General features: G+C 38.2%; 1 protein-coding gene across 1 annotated transcript in view; it reads left to right on the plus strand.

Moving 5' to 3' along the window:
- The window catches only part of LOC121389338 (ATP-dependent DNA helicase Q4-like), a 218,839-nt gene that overhangs the window by 188,845 nt on the left and 8,123 nt on the right, over positions 1-21,871 (plus strand). Inside the window, exons 3-5 of the mRNA XM_041520934.1 lie at positions 5,426-5,531; positions 6,973-7,103; positions 10,831-10,996. Of these exons, the coding sequence (XP_041376868.1) occupies positions 5,426-5,531; positions 6,973-7,103; positions 10,831-10,996 (403 nt within the window). The remainder of the gene's footprint in view (positions 1-5,425; positions 5,532-6,972; positions 7,104-10,830; positions 10,997-21,871) is intronic.

A 21,871-nucleotide genomic window follows, 5' to 3' on the forward strand; every position in this document is an offset into this window, starting at 1 on the left:
TCTTGTAATGATATCACAGGGAGATGTTTACTGCCAGGATGAATCCCACAGTGACACGGAGGGATTCCTGGTCTCCATAAAGTTTTTCTTCTGTGTTTTACCATTTATCTTTCCTTATAATTTTTCTGAAAAAGAATAAGTTATTAATTAATTGAAGTGTGTTTTAGGCCACATTGCTATATTAATCATCGGCTGTTGGATGTCAAACATTTGGTCATCTTTGACATAAAGGCTTAGAGGAAACCCACTACATTGTTCCAATAGCAGCAAGGGATCTTTTATATGCATTTCCCCCACAGACAGGACAGCACATACCACAACCAGTAGGAGTATAACATATGTAAACTAATAGTTGATAAATACTGTAGATTGTCAACTATTGGCACTCATACATTGTTTGGGTCATCAAGTATGGCAGATGGATGAGGTCATTGTATTTGATATATTTAATATCCATTTGACAAAGTCATCTGAGAGCTTTGAATTCCTTTTACCGTTAACTACATCCTCAGGGAGTTCATTATCTTTGAAAGTAGGAGGTGGTTTCAGAAAATAGGCAGCTATAGCTACTGACTCTGAGTCTTTGTATTAATTAGGGGTGAGACGTATACAGTGCTCGCCTGATGCACAGTCAATCTAAGATCGATTCTCGCCGGTGGGCACATTGGTTTATTTCTCACTCCAGCCAGTGCTCCAAGGCTGTGATATGTACTAACCTTTCTGTGGGATGGTCCATATAAAAGATCCCTTGCTGCTTATCAAAAAAGGTAGCCCATGAAGTGGCAATAGCGTGTTTCCTCTCTCAATATCTGTGTGGTCCTTAACCATATGTCCTACGTCATATAATCCTAAATAAAATGTGTTGAGTGCGTCATTAAATAAACCATTTCCTTCCTTTCTTTGGATTAGAGGTGGGTGGGATGTAGCCCATTGGTAAAGCACTTGCCTGATGCACAGTTGATCTAGGTGGGCCCACTGGGCTATTGCCTGATGCACAGTTGATCTAGGTGGGCCCACTGGGCTATTGCCTGGTACACAGTTGGTCTAGGTGAGCCCACTGGGCTCTTGCCTGGTACACAGTTGACCTAGGTGAGCCACTGGGCTATTGCCTGATGCACAGTTGGTCTAGGTGAGCCACTGGGCTATTGCCTGATGCACAGTTGACCTAGGTGAGCCACTGGGCTCTTGCCTGGTACACAGTTGACCTAGGTGAGCCACTGGGCTATTGCCTGATGCACAGTTGACCTAGGTGAGCCACTGGGCTATTGCCTGATGCACAGTTGGTCTAGGTGAGCCACTGGGCTATTGCCTGATGCACAGTTGATCTAGGTGAGCCACTGGGCTATTGCCTGATGCACAGTTGGTCTAGGTGAGCCACTGGGCTATTGCCTGATGCACAGTTGATCTAGGTGGGCCCACTGGGCTATTGCCTGATGCACAGTTGATCTAGGTGAGCCACTGGGCTATTGCCTGATGCACAGTTGGTCTAGGTGAGCCACTGGGCTATTGCCTGATGCACAGTTGATCTAGGTGGGCCCACTGGGCTCTTGCCTGGTACACAGTTGATCTAGGTGAGCCACTGGGCTATTGCCTGATGCACAGTTGATCTAGGTGGGCCACTGGGCTATTGCCTGATGCACAGTTGATCTAGGTGAGCCCACTGGGCTAGTACACAGTTGTCTAGGTGGGCCACTGGGCTATTGCCTGATGCACAGTTGATCTAGGTGGGCCCACTGGGCTATTGCCTGATGCACAGTTGCCTAGGTGAGCCACTGGGCTATTGCCTGATGCACAGTTGATCTAGGTGGGCCCACTGGGCTATTGCCTGATGCACAGTTGGTCTAGGTGAGCCACTGGGCTATTGCCTGATGCACAGTTGATCTAGGTGAGCCACTGGGCTATTGCCTGGTACACAGTTGGTCTAGGTGAGCCCACTGGGCTATTGCCTGATGCACAGTTGATCTAGGTGGGCCCACTGGGCTATTGCCTGATGCACTCTAGGTGAGCCACTGGGCTATTGCCTGATGCACAGTTGATCTAGGTGAGCCACTGGGCTATTGCCTGGTGCACAGTTGATCTAGGTGGGCCCACTGGGCTATTGCCTGATGCACAGTTGATCTAGGTGGGCCCACTGGGCTCTTGCCTGGTACACAGTTGATCTAGGTGAGCCACTGGGCTATTGCCTGATGCACAGTTGATCTAGGTGGGCCCACTGGGCTATTGCCTGATGCACAGTTGGTCTAGGTGAGCCACTGGGCTATTGCCTGATGCACAGTTGGTCTAGGTGAGCCACTGGGCTATTGCCTGATGCACAGTTGATCTAGGTGGGCCCACTGGGCTATTGCCTGGTACACAGTTGATCTAGGTGAGCCACTGGGCTATTGCCTGCACAGTTGATCTACACTGGGCTATTGCCTGATGCACTCTAGGTGAGCCCACTGGGCTATTGCCTGATGCACAGTTGGTCTAGGTGCCTGATGCACAGTTGATCTAGGTGAGCCCACTGGGCTATTGCCTGGTACACAGTTGGTCTAGGTGGGCCCACTGGGCTATTGCCTGATGCACAGTTGATCTAGGTGGGCCCACTGGGCTATTGCCTGATGCACAGTTGACCTAGGTGAGCCACTGGGCTATTGCCTGATGCACAGTTGATCTAGGTGGGCCCACTGGGCTATTGCCTGATGCACAGTTGGTCTAGGTGAGCCACTGGGCTATTGCCTGATGCACAGTTGATCTAGGTGGGCCCACTGGGCTATTGCCTGGTACACAGTTGGTCTAGGTGAGCCCACTGGGCTATCTAGGTGGGCCCACTGGGCTATTGCCTGATGCACAGTTGGTCTAGGTGAGCCACTGGGCTATTGCCTGATGCACAGTTGATCTAGGTGAGCCACTGGGCTATTGCCTGGTGCACAGTTGATCTAGGTGGGCCCACTGGGCTATTGCCTGATGCACAGTTGATCTAGGTGGGCCCACTGGGCTCTTGCCTGGTACACAGTTGATCTAGGTGAGCCACTGGGCTATTGCCTGATGCACAGTTGATCTAGGTGGGCCCACTGGGCTATTGCCTGATGCACAGTTGGTCTAGGTGAGCCCACTGGGCTATTGCCTGATGCACAGTTGGTCTAGGTGAGCCACTGGGCTATTGCCTGATGCACAGTTGATCTAGGTGAGCCCACTGGGCTATTGCCTGGTACACAGTTGGTCTAGGTGGGCCCACTGGGCTATTGCCTGATGCACACAGGTGGGTTGATGCACAGTTCTAGCCACTGGGCTATTGTGAGCCATCTAGGTGGGCCCACTGGGCTATTGCCTGATGCACTGGGCTATTGCCTGATGCACAGTTGATCTAGGTGGGCCCACAGGGCTATTGCCTGGTACACAGTTGGTCTAGGTGAGCCCACTGGGCTATTGCCTGATGCACAGTTGATCTAGGTGGGCCCACTGGGCTATTGCCTGATGCACAGTTGGTCTAGGTGAGCCACTGGGCTATTGCCTGATGCACAGTTGATCTAGGTGAGCCACTGGGCTATTGCCTGATGCACAGTTGATCTAGGTGGGCCCACTGGGCTATTGCCTGATGCACAGTTGATCTAGGTGAGCCCACTGGGCTATTGCCTGATGCACAGTTGATCTAGGTGGGCCCACTGGGCTATTGCCTGATGCACAGTTGATCTAAGTGGGCCCACTGGCTATTTCTTGTTCCAGCCAGTGCTCCACAACTGGTATGCACTACCCAGTTTATGGGATGTTGCATATAAAAGATCCCTTGCTGCTAATCAAAAAGAGTAGCCTAATGCATGATGGCAACGGGTTTCCTCTCTCATTATCTGTGTGGGCCGTAACCATATGTCTGATGTCATATAACCGTAATTAAAATGTGTTGAGTGTGTCATAAAATAAAACATTCTTTCCTTCTTGCTTCCTTGTATTAAATCATTGTGTGGCATCTAATGATGGAACTCTGATCATTGTTTTAAAATGTCTGTTAGGTTAGTTTAAGTGCTTCATGGCCAAGCTGGGAACCAATCAAATAGCTCATGAACTTCAGCGAAACATTAACTTGCTGAACTTGGGGCTGGGATGTTATAAGTTTGCCATCAAATAGTTATGAAGTAAAAGGAACTCCAACTTTGATTGGAAGTAATAATTATGCAGTCATATTGTAGTATTTATTGTAATAAAATATCAGTTTCTTCACTATCATGCAGACCTGTACAAATATGTTTCTTTGCCTTCTTTTAACTATCATGCAGATATGTAAAGATATCTCTTTCTTTGTCTTCCTTTCACTATCATGTAGATATAAAATATCTCTTTCTTTGCTTTCCTATCACAATCATGCAGATGTGTAGAAATATCTTTCACTATCATGCAGACCTGTAGAAATATTATCTTTCTTTGCTTTCTTTTCACTGTCATGCAAACATATAAAATATCTGTTTCTTTGTCTTCCTTTCACTATCATGCAGACATGTAAAGATATCTTTCACTATCATACAGACATGTAAAGATATCTTTCACTATCATGCAGACATGTAAAGATATCTTTCACTATCATGCAGACATGTAAAGATATCTTTCACTATCATGCAGACATGTAAAGATATCTTTCACTATCATGCAGACATGTAAAGATATCTTTCACTATCATGCAGACGTGTAAAGATATCTTTCACTATCATGCAGACATGTAAAGATATCTTTCACTATCATACAGACATGTAAAGATATCTTTCACTATCATGCAGACATGTAAAGATATATTTCACTATCATGCGGACATGTAAAGATATCTTTCACTAACATGCAGACATGTAAAATATCTGTTTCTTTGTCTTCCCTTCACTATCATGCAGACATGTAGAAATATCATTCACTATCATACAGACATGTAAAGATATATTTCACTATTATGCAGACATGTAAAGATATCTTTCACTATCATACAGGCATGTAAAGATATCTTTCACTATCATGCAGACATGTAAAGATATCTTTCACTATCATACAGACATGTAAAGATATCTTTCACTATCATGCAGACATGTAAAGATATATTTCACTATCATGCGGACATGTAAAGATATCTTTCACTATCATGCAGACATGTAAAGATATCTTTCACTAACATGCAGACATGTAAAATATCTGTTTCTTTGTCTTCCTTTCACTATCATGCAGACATGTAGAAATATCATTCACTATCATACAGACATGTAAAGATATATTTCACTATTATGCAGACATGTAAAGATATCTTTCACTATCATACAGGCATGTAAAGATATCTTTCACTATCATGCAGACATGTAAAGATATCTTTCACTATCATGCAGACATGTAAAGATATCTTTCACTATTAGGCAGACCTGTAAAGATATCTTTCACTATCATGCAGACATGTAAAAATATCTGTTTCTTTCAGGATGAAAATTCCGAACCAAAGACGTCTGCTTCTCGAATCTGCCCTGGGCATGAACGAGCTCTTGATATACACAAAACAGTTCATGACCTTGACGTTAGAGAAGAAGGTGCGAATAAAACCTTTCTATTTCTTTTTTCTTCTTTTTTCATTGTTTTTTTTACATTAATTTTTCATTTATTTTAATGTTATTTTTAATGTTTTCTTGAGATTTTAAAATTAAATTTTTTGGTTATTATAAGATAATGTCTTGGGTATCTTCTGTGTGAATCATATGTAACATCATACCTTAATTCACTTTAATTGAAAATGCAAAAACAAAATCATTTATTACACATTTAACTTTGTTTCTTACCGTATATATCCTGTTAGACAGTGATTCAAGGTAGTCCATTCTTGACATTACAGGTATCTGGTTGCAGTAATAATAAATAAAATAAATTGTAAGAGCTGTCCATTTTAATTTTTAAAAATCACTTATTTTCTACTAGCTTTTATCTATTCAGCGATATTAAATGTGAAATTATTTAAGTTCTGATGGAGGAAGTGGGCTTTCCATTTAAGCACATATAGTCAAATTGACTCAAGCAGTTCTCTTTGTTATACAGCTTCATTATTTATACAGCCACATGTTTCAATAGGATATCTTATACTTCACAAAATTAATTAAGGCTTAAATAGACATTTTCAGCATTTTTCTTTAAATATGATTTTTAAATATATATACAGTGAAACATCTCAAAACCGGACCCTCTGTAAACCGGAATTCCCTCAAAACCGAACGTTTTTCATGATCCCTGTTTCAATATCTGTGCAGAAGAGAACCTGTGTGAAACGGATACCTCTTAAAACCGGAATTTTTTATTAGTTCCGAGGGTGTCCAGTTTAGAAACGTTTCACTGTAGATATATAGCTTTATCTTTGTAAAGTGTCAAAACACTGTGGCATGTTGTTAAAATAAAGATTTAAACAACAGTTTAGAATAAACAAAATGACAGTATTGTTGTGAACCAATGTGTAACAAATTCTAGCCCAATTAATGCAATATTCAGTAGTTTCATAATGGCTTGAGAAACCCAGCTCAGCTTATGCAACATTTTTGTATGTATCGCAGATCATATTTTACTGAAACGATGGTTAGAAGTCAAATGTCATTTTTAAAAAAACATTACACCTCCAAATAATCACTAAAAAGTCTGTTGGCCCTTAATTAATTGTGTTGAGTACACAGCAATATATGGTATTTATTACCTGTGTGGTTAAAACTATTTTGGTATATATCAAAGTGTTACGTCCCACTAGAACGCCAAGTGGGACATAACACTTCGACGTCACATGATGACATCATCAATTGGCGCACTACAACCTTACAGGAACGTCAACCAAACGAGTTGAGTGATTAAGATCAATTATGGGTAATAAATAGGATATTAAGCTCGCTACCATTTCGTATCATGTTTATTTCGCTGGGGACATAAACATGATATGAAATGAAAACTCATTTAATATCCTATAAATATTATTCTGCTGTGTGCTGTGATGTTTTTCAGGAATATCTACACTGATGTGTTATCTGGAGCTGCATCCCTATGAGTGGGTGGAGAATTTACAGCCAGTGTATGCCACGTGCAAACTTCAGTGTTACGGAGGTCCTGCACAGCTACAGGCTGTGGCCAAAAAGGTTTTATTGCCAATATTCATCATTCAAGATCCAACATCTTGACAGATAGCTTGACTCAACAACTTCTCTTGGTTTGAGAGGGGTTTTTATGTATGCATGTAATTCCTCCAATTAAATGGAGAACCCTCTTGACCAAGTTTGCTGAGGCAAGCTAGTGCAAGAGAAATTTAATAAACTAATTTGTTAGCAGGGCACATGTTTGTTTAAATCTTATTGGTTCACGTAATTTTCGCCAAGATAACTAATTGTCTGGTTATACAAATTATATAAGAATTTGTTTATACTTTTTTTTGTGAATTTATTAATGTAGAACAGTCACAAATTGTATAAAATTGTGTAGTATAGTGAAGCGAGTTTATACTAAATTTGTGACTGTTACACATTGATAAATTCACAAAAAATGTCAAACAATTTTTATTTTTATAATTACTAACAACACGACTTATTTAGTTTAAATATACATAAATCAGTTTTTAACATCCTTTCCATGATCTGTTATACATAAGATAAGATAAACTTTATTGCATATAAACATTCTACATTTAGAACTGGATGCAAAACATGTAATTTTTGTACATGCATGGCACAGACAAACAGGATAGTCCCATTTGATGTAATGACATCATTTTCTAAGGTTTATCGAAGGATGATATTCAGGGGTTTTTTTTAGTGATGTCAACCAAACAGAATAGAGTCAGTTATATAATGGTGGGTAGTTTGTAATTATATTTGCATGACAAATAAAGTATACTAGTTACAAGAAATTAAGGGCCACATGGACACTGCGTCTGTGAGGGGTAGCCCGTTAGCTGTGACACCGGTATGGAAACACAGTTGCAGTTAATGGATGACGGAAAGGCTCACTTGTAGGCATCTCACTACTTGTCTCATGGATGTGCTATCATTCAGACATGGCAGGGCTCGATCACAGTCCAGAATGTTCAGTTTATGTTTTGGTGGCATGAATGGTTATCTGAAGCCAGATTGCAAAGAAGAATTTATACCCTCCCAACCCTAATCAAACATGAACAGTGTTGACGTAGAAAAAGAAGTTTCACGTTCACCATGCAGTTTTCAGGCCGGTGTCCTGCTTAGTTAACAACAAAAAAGTTTTAAAAAGTGAAAAAATCTGGATATTTTTTTAAGCATTTGCCATACGCTATCTACCGGCAACCAAACAAGCTGTGAGTAAAAGACTCATGTACATGCAATCTGAAATGCTTTATTCAAGTTCGTAACCTACTTTTCATTACCTATCACCCCTGAATTTTTATTTTTATTTTAAAGTATGGTAAAATTTTATAATGGCCCTTAACTTGTTATGACTAGTATAATAAGATTCTGAAGATTGTAAATTTTAATTTTAGAAAGTTAAAAAGTTTGTTTTGTTTAATGACACCATTAGAGCTCATTGATTTATTAATCATTGGCTATTGGATGTCAAACATTGGTAATTTTAACATATAGTCTTAGAGAGAAAATGTGCCACATTTTTCCATTAGTAGCAAGGGATATTTTATATGCACCATCCCATAGACAGGATAACACAAACCACAGCCTTTGATATACCAGTCATGGTGCACTGGCTGGAATGAGTAATAGCCTGATCGGCCCACCAATGGGGATCTATCCTAGACTGACTATACATCAAGTGAGCGCAAGCTACGTCCTACCCCTTTAATTGTAGAATGTAATGATTCACCACATAAACAATTGGCAGTTAGCATGAATTTAAAGCTGCATAGGGGGCGGGAGGTAGCCCAGTGGTACAGCACTCGCTCGATGCATGGTCGGTGTGGGATCGATCCCCGTCCGTGGGCCCATTGGGCTATTTGTCGTTCTAGCCAGTGCACCACAACTGGTTTATTAAAGGCCATGGTATGTACTATCTTGTTTGTGGGATGGTGCATGTAAAAGATCCTTTGCTGCTAATCGAAAAGAGTAGGCCACAAAGTGGCGACAGCGGGTTTCCTCTTTCAATATCTGTGTGGTCCTTAACCATATGTCTGACGCAATATAACCGTAAATAAAAATGTGTTGAGTGCGTTGTTAAATAAAACATTTCTTTCTTTCTTTCTTTTTAAAGCTGCATGTAAGAAACATGTGAACAGAATGACAGTTCATGTAAAATATTGTGTCCTCAGTTTGAATAGTCAGAATGAATCGACTACTTAAAAAAATAATTAATTAATAATTAAAAAGTTAAAAGTATTTCAAAATTTAAAAAAATAATTCATTGGATTTTGAAAATCTCAATTTGAGAATGCATGTAATACACTAATTATTTGTTTGCAGTGATTTGTCAAAATACAATTTACTATCAGTAATTTTTATTACTTTCATTTCATAATACTGTTGTTTTCAATTATTAGTTTTCAACACCGAACAGACGTTTTATTGAAATAGAAAAAAACAAATTCAAATCAAAAAGGCAGATAGAAAAGTACATATATTTGTTAAAAAGTCGATATGTTTTTTGTTTGCAATATATAAAGCCAGAAAAGCTGTCAAACTAAAACAGCAATTTCATTATGTTTTTACAATCTCCTGCAAGCTTATATACTTGTAATGCTATCTTTCCTAGTTGTCATTTCCACCCATTTAACAAGCAATTAAATAAAATAAAGTAAAACAATATGTTTTATTGCAAGGCTAGATAGCTATTTACAAATAGTTGTGAAGAAAGTAGCATGTACTTTTATAAAAGTACACTGTTAAGTAACTGCATAGATTAAAGGGCTCTACTGTCCGCCAATGCCTTGCCATTGTAGTTAATGGTAAAACATCTTCTTCATTTGAATTAAGCTTCACAATTGTGCCCTCTCTCAATGTCCATCAAAGAATAAATAGTGTCATCTGGTTGCTGATAGAAATCATTATTATTAATATGGTGTGTTACAATAATCATATTAACAGACAGATGTGTAATAATGATCTAAAGCTGAACTTTGTAATACAAATACAATGGAGAAATTGACAAACTCTTTTGAAGAATATTGACAAATTGTATGGGGCAAGTTGATAAACCATATTTGAAAGAAAAAAAAATATATATTGGAGAAAGTTTCAAACTGTTTTGTTGAAATTGACAAACTGAGTTAAAAAAATTACAAATTGAATTGAGGAAATTGGTAAATTAAATTGGGGAAATTTACCTGCAGTATTGATAAACTTTTATTGGAAAAATTACAAAACTGTTGAGAAAATTGACATACAATGTTATTGTACAATTTAACAAATTGTATTGAGGAAACTGATAAACTAAATTGACATGCAGTATTGATGAAATTATAAACTGTATTGGGAAAATTGACATACTGTATTTGGGACAACTAACAAAATGAATTTGGAAATTGCCAAACTGTTAGAGAAATTGTTGAACCAAATTAAGAAAAAGAATTGGGAAAATGACAAACTGTATTTGAAGAAATTGCTAAAATGTATTGAGGAAATTTACAAAATGCATTGGGAAAATACAAGTAGAAAGTTTTGGGAAAACAACGCTTTTGAATTCTAATATTTTTGTATCCATCCATCTTTATCTCATCTATCCATCATTCTACTCACTTGTGCATTTATCCATCCATCTATCTATCTTTATCTCTGTCCCCTTACCTACTATCTGTCATCCATTCATCCGTTCATTTATTCATTCATCCATCCATCCATCCATTATCAAGTATATCCAAACATAAAATAATTATTCTGATATTAATGTTAATTTCAGTGTCCACCCGTAGCCGTAGCCATAGCGAAGCAGAAAATGGAAGGCGAGACATTTTCATACCGCAGCAGTGTTGAATTTGACATCATTGAGCTGAGTGACAGCATGGGCTGGGACTCGGGTCCTGTGAAGAGAGAACTTCGGCTACTACAGTGGAACTTACAACCTGGTAGGTGTCTTCGACTGGTTCAAAAGGAAAGGAATGTTTGCTGAATATTACCACAGCATATTGTCTAGTCAGTGGCTCGTAGGAAAGGAAAGGAATGTTTGCTGAATATTACCACAGCATATTATTGTCAAGTCAGTGGTTGGTAGGAGAACAAAGGAATGTTTGATGAATATGTAGCAGGTAGAAAAAGAAAAGAATCTTTGTCAAATATTATCACAGCATATTGTCTAGTCAGTGGCTGGTAGGAAAGGAAAGGAATGTTTGCTCAATATTACCACAGCGTATTATTGTCAAGTCAGTGGTTGGTAGGAGAACAAAGGAATTGATGAATATGATCACAACATACTGTCATGTCGGTGACTGGTAGGAGACCCAGGAATGTTTGCTAAGTATTATCACAGCATATTATCTAGGTACCTGTAGTGACCTTTAGTAAAGGATCTTTGTTTAATGACTCCTTAAGACATTTTAAACTGACTATTTGGTGTTTTAATGTACATTTATTTTAAAACTTGGTATAGAGTATGAAGAAACCTATTCCTCCACATAGGCTATATCTATAAAACTCTTGGAGAAATATATATAGTATCAGGTTTCAGAACTATTCGATCAAAACTCCAGGAGAAGATAAACTTTTGAATTTTCAATGTTAAATTTTTATTTAAAATGTTTACATTTAATAAAAATTCAAAATTTCCAGAATATTTCTCTATTAATTTGTGAAGACTGCCACAGAGAATCATAGTACCAAGTTTCAGAACTAACCGATCGAAACTAGAAGATAACCATTCGAATTTTCTATTTAAATTTTAAAAACATTCAATAATTTTTTTAGAAAGACTGAAGGTTTTTGTACATAATTCAACATTGTGTATAGTACATAGAATTCTACACGGAGGGGATTCCACTCACATTGGTTAATCGGGATTCTTAAGAAGACGACATGCGAGAATACGTTGTGCATACAACAGTTGCATACAACAACATTTCCTCGTGTGAATGCAAATCGTTCACGATTTTGTTGATGTGCAACACATATCCTCAATGTTGTTCGAATAGAACTTGTTCTGTTTCCATGTGATGTTGCAGGCAACAGGGGTTAACTGACCAATCAGAAACTTACAAATATGCAAAATGGCAGCCAAAGGTTCAAGTCTGTGTTTGACCGAGGCAGATACATTTTATATGATAGAACTTTATCACGGCCACAAATATTTATGAAATATGGGTAGTTCCAACTATCATAAAAACAACAACATGAGAACAGCAGCACTGACGTCCATTGCAACAGCTCTGCAAGTGGAGACTGGCAAGGACATTACTCGTAAGTACAGTGCTAGAAACGGCCTGTAGCCAGGTCACAAAATGTGACCAATGTCGTGTTTGGGCGACTTGAATATTACAAACTAATGGCATTAGTCACCCAAATAATACTATTATTTGAGCGATCTACTTTAGATCTATAACATATGAGCCACTATTAATATTGTATTGCACCTATTTATTCCACATTAAAATCTTGCTCGTGGTTTGTGGTTCACTTACCATTATATTTTGGGCCACCATATTTTTTGGCAAGTTTTAAGCCCTGAAGTACTAGGCTACTTGATCTTCAAAATTTCTATTGACACTTCACTTCCAACTTGGGTCCACTTTAATCATTCGTGATTTCCATCTTTATTATTTTTATAAACAAAACAATTTCGTCATCACTACTTTCGTCTGCTATTTTGTTTCTCTGTGTGAACACAAAATCGCATGCAATATTGTTGCGATACATCAGCGACGTTTCACATAAATTGCATGCAACAATGTATGCTGTATGACGGCCCCTTTATGTTAACAGATCTGAAAGATAGTCAAAGGTTTGTTGAAAATGAGATGTAACTCTCTGAATTTCGATTGTTTGTGTGTTGATGATTTGCATGGTGGTGGTGTCAGTGCCCGTGTCAGCCGTGAACACAGTACAGATGGGCACGTGGTCACTCTACATAATTAAATCTTAGTCTGGATTTTATCACTCTTATCCTGGCTCATGCATTTATAAAGTAGCTACATGGTCCCAGTCATGTAGTGTGTTTGAGCCATTGGGTTCAAGACTGGCAGGTGCTGGGTTCAAATCCAAGAACTGATTTCAGTCCAAACTCTGTGACCACCTCAGTAATACAGTGAAACTCCTCTAAACTGGATACCCTTGGGACCAAGTAAAAAGTCTGGTTTCGAGAGGTATTTGGTTTAGAGAGGTTCTCTTCTGCACAGATATTTAAAAAGGGATAGGACCATGAAAAATGTCCGGTTTTGAGGGGATTCCAGTTTTTAGAGGGTCCGGTTTTGAGAGGTTTCACTATATCAATCTTGAATTTTTTTTAAATATGATTTTCCTTTTAATTAGGAAGAAAGGAAGGAAGATTCCAATTTAAACTCTATTACCAACTCAGTAATATGAATCTCAACTGTTTTTTCAAATAAGAAGGAAGGAATATTTTCTTTAATGACACACTGAACCAGTGCCGAATTTATAAGCCTGGGGCAAAGGGGGCAATTGCCCCAGGTCCCCCTGCCAGAGGGGCCCCCCAGACTAAGGACTTCCTTTATTAAAAAAAATGTAATAATTATAAAATTAGTTTTTTTTTTTTTATTTGTCATGTAATTTAATTTCTATGTTGAGGGGCCTCCGAACCTGAAGTACCCCGGACCCCCCAAGGTCTAAATCTGGCCCTGTACTAAACACATTTTAATTATGGTTATATGGTGTCGGAAGTATGGTTAGGGACCACACAGACAATGAGAGAGAAAACCCACTGCTGGCACTACATAATGGGCTTCTCTTTCCAATTAGCAGCAAGTAATCTTTTATATGCAGCATCCAATAGACAGGATAGTACTCACTATGACCTTTGTTGCAGTAAACAGAGATCAATCCCAAACTGACCGCTCATCAGACGAGAGCTTTACCACTGGACTACGACCCACCTTCTTATTAGTCACTACCAGTCATGTACTGCTACAGATCAAGTTTGACTTTCATGGCGATTTGCCCATTTTTGACAGAGATATGGCTCTTGAACTTAGGAGATATGAAAATTTGTGGGTATAGCTGTACTCTCAGAATGCCTTGTTAAAATAGTATCCAGCTTTTGATTTAAAATGTAGAACTTCACCATGCAACCTAACTGTAGTTTTATAAATATGCTGAGATGCTGTTAAACAGAACATGCCTTAATTTGCCTTCTCTTCCTTCCACTATTCCCAGGGGTGGGATTTAGCTCAGTCGGTTGAGTGCTCGCTTGAGGTGCTTGTGTTGCAGGATCGAACCATCTTGGATGATCCATTCAACTGATTGGGTTTTTCTCATTCCAACCAGTGCACCACAACTGGTCAAAGGCTATGATATGTGCTTTCCTGTCTGTGGGAAAGTGCATATAAAAGATCCCTTGCTGCATTAGAAAAAAATATAGTGGGTTTTCCTTGATGACTACGAGTCAGAATTACCAAATGTTTGACATCCAATAGCCGATGATTAATTAACCTGCATCACACTTGGTATATCAAAGGCTGTGGTATGTGCTATCCTGTCTGTTACTAATGGAAAAATGTAGCGGGTTTCCTCTCTAAGACTATATGTCAAAATGACCAAATGTTTGACTTCCAATAGCCGATAATTAATAAATCAATGTGCTCTAGTGGTGTCGTTAAACAAAATCAATTTTCTTTCTTTTCCTTCCACTGACCAGGCATCCATCTATTCCCATGGATATTTTTAACAAATGTCATCTGTTCATTTTCTTTCTTTTCCTTCCACTGACCAGGCATCCATCTATTCCCATGGATATTTTTAACAAATGTCATCTGTTAATTTTCTTTCTTTTCCTTCCACTGACCAGGCATCCATCTATTCCCATGGATATTTTTAACAAATGTCATCTGTTCATTTTCTTTCTTTTCCTTCCACTGACCAGGCATACATCTATTCCCATGGATATTTTTAACAAATGTCATCTGTTCATTTTCTTTCTTTTCCTTCCACTGACCAGGCATACATCTATTCCCATGGATATTTTTAACAAATGTCATCTGTTCATTTTCTTTCTTTTCCTTCCACTGACCAGGCATACATCTATTCCCATGGATATTTTTAACAAATGTCATCTGTTCATTTTCTTTCTTTTCCTTCCACTGACCAGGCATCCATCTATTCCCATGGATATTTTGAACAAATGTCATCTGTTCATTTTCATTCTTTTCCTTCCACTGACCAGGCATACATCTATTCCCATGGATATTTTTAACAAATGTCAAATGTCATCTGTTCATTACGTTTTTACAATCTTCTTCTGATTTATGGGATCAGACCTGATGTATTTTTTCTCAGAGCCGTAGATCAGAATATTGGATTTAATTTCTGTTACATGGTGTTCTCGCTCATTCTAGACATTTCATCATTTGTTATCCCTCTCAGAGACCAGTGAAAAATATAACTGACCTTTTTGGGATGCATTTGTTTCATGCACTTAAATTGATCGTTGCCTTTGAAGAATTATTTTGATAGACTGTAGCTTTCATTTTTAATTGAGGACATTTTGTACAGGAAGAGAAAATAATGTTGTGCTGACATGACTGGTAATTAAAAGAGAAGAAAGAAATATGTTTAACAATTATAATTTTTTAGCCAAGGGTTTAATTTTTCAAGCGGTAGTTACCAAAACCTACTGGTACACTGTACCAGCAATAAACAAAAAGTTTGTTTTGTTTAATGACACCACTAGAGCACATTGATTTATTATGGGATGTCAAATATTTGTTCATTTTTAGATAGTCTTAGAGAGAAAACCTACATTTTTCCATTAGTAGCAAGAGATCTTTTATATGCACCATGCCACAGACAGGATAGCACTTACCATAGCCTTTGGTATACCAGTCATGGTGCACAGGCTGGAACGAGAAATAGCCCAGTTGGTCCACCAACGGGGATTGATCCCAAACCGACCGCACATCAAGAGAGCACTTAACTACTGGGCTACGTGCCACCCACTGTACCAACAGTAAATGTTTGGTGTAAAAATGGATCTGTTAACTTACAGAGATTAACAAACGAATAATCAGATATAGATATAGTATAAACGAATCAAGAATATATCATTTCAATCTGTGAGCAGATCACATCTGTCACTATTGTGCATGCATGGTGAGTATTGCTGTTTTATTTCTATTTTAATCATAAGTGTACGAGACTGGGATGGGAGTGTTAATTTTTTTTTTAATTAGGACAAAAATCAGCCTTCCCCACTATAAAAAATGTCCATGATTTTAACCAATGTTCATGCAAAAAAAAAATGTTTTATTTAACAACACCACTAGAGCACATTGATTAATTAATCAAAGGCTATTGGATGTCAAACATTTGATAATTCTGACATTTAGTTTTGGAGAGAAAAGCTGCTACATTTGTCCATCAGTAGCAAGGGATCTGTGCTGTATCAACAGCCATTGCCAAACCCGGTCTGTAGGAACGATATATGTAGTGGAGAGGGTAGCTACCAATGAGGTAATGAGACACAAGCTAAATTTTTATCTTGTTACACATTCACAAAATGCAATTTCCTATCATCCAAAGAACAAAATAGCAATGTTTCGGATACTGTATTATTACCCATATGGTTAGCATATCAAAGTGATACGTCCCACTAGAATGCCAAGTGGAATGTAACACTTTTGACGTCACACAATGACATCATCAATTGGTGCACAACCTTAAAGGAACGTCATCGAAACAGATGAGTGATATAAATTAAGATCGATTATGGGTAATAAATAGGATATTAAACTCGCTACCATTTCGTATCATGTTTATGTCCCTCGTGAAATAATTTTCATTGACAATTCCCAAACAAAAATTGCAAGCTTATTAAATAGCTGGTAACTAGCTGGTAACTACCTTGCGACAAAGTTGTACAAGCATATCTTACACGGTAGTAATTACTGCATTTCGAGTTATTATTTGGAACCTTTTTACAACCATGCGGCCAGCTTGTTGCATGCTTACAGCAAGCTTCCCACCAGTTTCTTGCATGCTTGCAACTAGCATCTCGGAAGTTTGCAGCGAGCTTCCCGCACGCTTGTTCAGTTTAAGCTAGTATTTGGAACCTTTTTACAACCATGCAGCCAGCTTGTTGCATGCTTGCAGCAAGCTTCCCACCAGTTTCTTGCATGCTTGCAACTAGCATCTCGCAAGCTTGCGATGAGCTAAGCTACCCGCACGCTTGCGACGAGCTAAGCTACCTGCACGCTTACGACGAGCTTCCCGCACACTTGCGACGAGCTTTCCGCATGCTTGCGACGAGCTACCTGCAAGCTTGTGCCATTATCAGCGGCAGCCATGATGCATCTTGTCTAATTCTAAAAAAACCCAACAATGATTAGTTTTAAAGTGAAAAACAAAAAAATAGGTGTTACATTTAGTCATATACTTACAAAATTAGTTTTCCTGTATGTTAGACATGTTCCATGTATGTGGGGTAGTCTTGACTAAACTAATATGCTGATATGCTATAAAGCTCCTGATCCTGTATTCTTCTTCTTCTTCTTGTTTTAGGTTATATTCCTCCACTGTCTGAAGATCCATACAGTGGTGTAAAGTCATTTGTTTGTTTCTTCTTGTTTTCTTTTTTTTTCCTGTTCCACCAAACAGGATTCAACCAAACTTGGTCCAAATGATCCTCTTATAGACCTGACCAAGTTTTGTTATTTTTCAGGCCATAAAAATTCCAAGATGGCCACCCTGACCTGAATAACTAAGATATTTTTTTACTTTTTCTCAAGTTCCACCATGCAAATTTCAACCATATGTATTTATAATGATCCTCTCATGGCCCTGACCAAGTTTGTTATTTTTCCTGAAAGTTTAAACTCCAAGATGGCCACCCTGGCCTTTGATTGACAGAGACATTTTTTTGCTTCTTCTCAAGGTCCACAAGGCAGGTTTCAATCAAACTTAGTCCAAATGATTCTCTCATTTTGGGGGGCCAATTCAAAATCCAAGATTGCCACCCTGGCCTCTGATTAACTTAGACCTTTTAGTTCTTAACTTCCACCAGCCAGATTTCAATCAAATTCGGTCCAAGTGATCCTCTCATGACACTTACCAAGAGTTGTTATTTTTGGGCAGTTTCAAAATCCAAGATGGCTGATCTGGCCTTTGATTAAATGAGTTGTTTTTGACTTCTCATAGTCCACGTACAAGCAGATTTCAACCAAATCTTCCAAATTATCCTTTCATAGCCCTGACCAAGTATTGTTATTTTTGAGGCCGATTCAAAATCCAAGATGGCCACCCTGGCCTCTGATTGGCTCAGACATTTTCATCTTCTCAAATTCCACCAGGCTAATTTCAACTAAACATGATCCAAGTCAGATCCTCTCATGGCCATGCATATGTTGTTATTTTGGGGGCCAATTGAAAATCCATTAATTACAAGATGATTGTGTCTTAACCATATTACATTATCATGCATATGTATTAATATTAATTTTGTTGTAATTATTATTGTAAATACTATCTAAATCTGTTACATGTATGTTTGGTTGTTTAGCCACTGTTCCCACTGAATTTGATAAATCATATGAGGAGTTCTGAATTTACAAAAAATAACCATGAAAATGATTTGGACTTCACAAACTAAGCCTTTCTTGTGTGAAACCTTGCACAAGCTTCCACAAGTGTAGACATGCTTTTACAGTTGAAGATATACATGCAGCAAGCTTGCAAAAATGAAAACATGCTTGTGGGAAGCTTACACAGTTGAAGATATACATGCAGCAAGCTTGCAAAAATGAAAACATGCTTGCGGGAAGCTTGCACAGTTGAAGATATACACGCAGCCAGCTTGCAAAAATGAAAACATGCTTGCGGGAAGCTTGCACAGTTGAAGATATACACGCAGCCAGCTTGCAAAACTGAAAACATGCTTGTGGGAAGCTTGCACAGTTGAAGATATACACGCAGCCAGCTTGCAAAACTGAAAACATGCTTGCGGGAAGCTTGCACAGTTGAAGATATACACGCAGCCAGCTTGCAAAACTGAAAACATGCTTGTGGGAAGCTTACACAGTTGAAGATATACACGCAGCAAGCTTGCAAAAATGAAAACATGCTTGCGGGAAGCTTACACAGTTGAAGATATACATGCAGCCAGCTTGCAAAAATGAAAACATGCTTGCGGGAAGCTTACACAGTTGAAGATATACATGCAGCCAGCTTGCAAAAATGAAAACATGCTTGCGGGAAGCTTACACAGTTGAAGATATACATGCAGCCAGCTTGCAAAAATTAAAACATGCTTGCGGGAAGCTTACACAGTTGAAGATATACATGCAGCCAGCTTGCAAAAATTAAAACATGCTTGTGGGAAGCTTACACAGTTGAAGATATACATGCAGCCAGCTTGCAAAAATGAAAACATGCTTGTGGGAAGCTTACACAGACGAAGATATACATGCAGCCAGCTTGCAAAAATGAAAACATGCTTGCGGGAAGCTTGCATAGTTGAAGATATACATGCAGCAAGCTTGCAAAACTGAAAACATGCTTGTGGGAAGCTTGCACAGTTGAAGATATACATGCAGCAAGCTTGCGCATGCTTGTACAAATGAAAACATGCATCCGGCAAGCTTGCAGAATTACTGACTACCTTACGTGAGCTAAATGTTTGCTTGCAAATAGCTTGCATTGCTTGAACTACCGTGTAACAATCTTGTAACTACCTTGTGACAACCTAGCCGCAAGCATGCATTTTTGTTGTTGTTTTTTCACTCAGGACATAAACATGATAGGAAATGGAAGCTCGTTTAATATCCTATATAATGTTTAGCTGAACATTTGAATGGTTATTGATGCTTTTATATAATAGTGTGACAACGTAAGTACTTGGTCTCAACTGAGAGATGGACACCCCCCATACACACCCCACCTTCCACCATATGCCTGCAAACCGAACACCATCTTGGATGTCTTGCTGTAATTTGTATGTTTACACATATTTTCGATTTTGATAAGAAACCCCCCCCCCCCCCCCCCCATAGAAAATGACGTCACTACTGAAGGAAGACAAGCCATGAGCACTGCTTTTTACTTGTAGCCCAAAAGCAATTTTATGTAAAGATTTTCAATAATTTAAAAAGAACAACTGGAAATGATATGATGTAATCCTGATGTTTGGCTGCATTATTGCAAAAGAGTTTGTTTTTTATCTCGGTTTATATATAGTTAATTATATTTATAAAGATAAAATTAACCTTTAACATGAAAGAAAGTAAATTTTTACTAATTGGTTTGAGACGTACATTACACTTTTTAACCTAGGATTCAACAAATGCAATTATTTATATTTAACGAATAATTACTACAGCTGTAATGACAGTAATGTAATGCCAGCCTGGGGGAAAAAAATGTGTTTAGATAATTGATGAGTAAATTTTCGGATGAAAAGACATTCATATAATGTTTTCCAAAATGTAATTTTCTTGCCTTGACATTTTTGAAGAAAAAATAAGATAGTGTATATCATTACAGGAGTTCTTATCACCACTGCTGATATTTTTAAAGACCGTAATTCGCTAGCATAATGAATGTATAATGCCAACATGCTTGCCTAATGCAAGACAGTTCGACTACAAGAAAATCAGATTGTAAAACTTTATTTTTGTCAAGGGGCAAGTCCAATTCCCAAGATCAAATAGACTTTAACAGTAATTTACAGTTACAAGATGGCGAAACAAAAGTACATATTGAGTTCATCGGTGATATTAAATTTAGAGCGGACACTAAACAGTGAGATGGCGATGTGATTGTGTTTGTGGTTTTATCTCCAACTAAGGTTCAAGTCCGCTGTATTCTTATTCTTATTATTGATTAGCAGCAAGCTGTCTTTTATATGCACTTTACCACAGATAGGATTGTGTGGTTAATGTATTTTATTATTTATTAGCAGCAATGGATCTTTTACATGCACTTTACCACACTCAAGACATAGAGGACTGCATGGTCAATGTATTCTTATTCTTATTATTGATTAGCAGCAAGGGATCTTTTATATGGACTTCATCACAGATTGGACCGGCCTCGGTGGCATCGTGGCAGGCCATCGGTCTACAGGCTGGTAGGTACTGGGTTCGGATCCCAGTCGAGGCATGGAATTTTTAATCCAGATACCGACTCCAAACCCTGAGTGGGTGCTCCGCAAGGCTCAATGGGTAGGTGTAAACCACTTGCACCGACCAGTGATCCATAACTGGTTCAACAAAGGCCATGGTTTGTGCTATCCTGCCTGTGGGAAGTGCAAATAAAAGATCCCTTGCTGCCTGTTGTAAAAAAGAGTAGCCTATGTGGCGACAGCGGGTTTCCTCTAAAAAAATCTGTGTGGTCCTTAACCATATGTCTGACGCCATATAACCGTAAATAAAATGTGTTGAGTGCGTCGTTAAATAAAACACTTCTTTCTTTCTTTCATCACAGATTGGATTGCGTGATCAATGTAAAAAAATTTATTGATTAGCAGCAAAGATCTTTTATATGCACTTTACCACACTCTAGACATGGAGGACTGCATGGTCAGTGTATTCTTATTCTTATTATTGATTAGCAGCAAGGGATCTTTTACATGCAATTTACCACAGAGGACATGTATTTAGTGTATTTTTATTAATGCCGATTAGCAGCAAGGAATCTCTTTTACCCATATTTTAACACACACAAGACTGGCCAGTGTATTATTATTATTATTATTTATTATTATTATTATTATTATTATTATTATTATTATTATTAGCAGCAGCAATGAATTTTTTAAATGTACTTTACCAATGATAGGACATTGGGGG

The sequence above is a fragment of the Gigantopelta aegis genome, chromosome 14 (assembly GCF_016097555.1).
Source record: "Gigantopelta aegis isolate Gae_Host chromosome 14, Gae_host_genome, whole genome shotgun sequence".
Classification (NCBI taxonomy): Eukaryota; Metazoa; Mollusca; class Gastropoda; order Neomphalida; family Peltospiridae; genus Gigantopelta; species Gigantopelta aegis.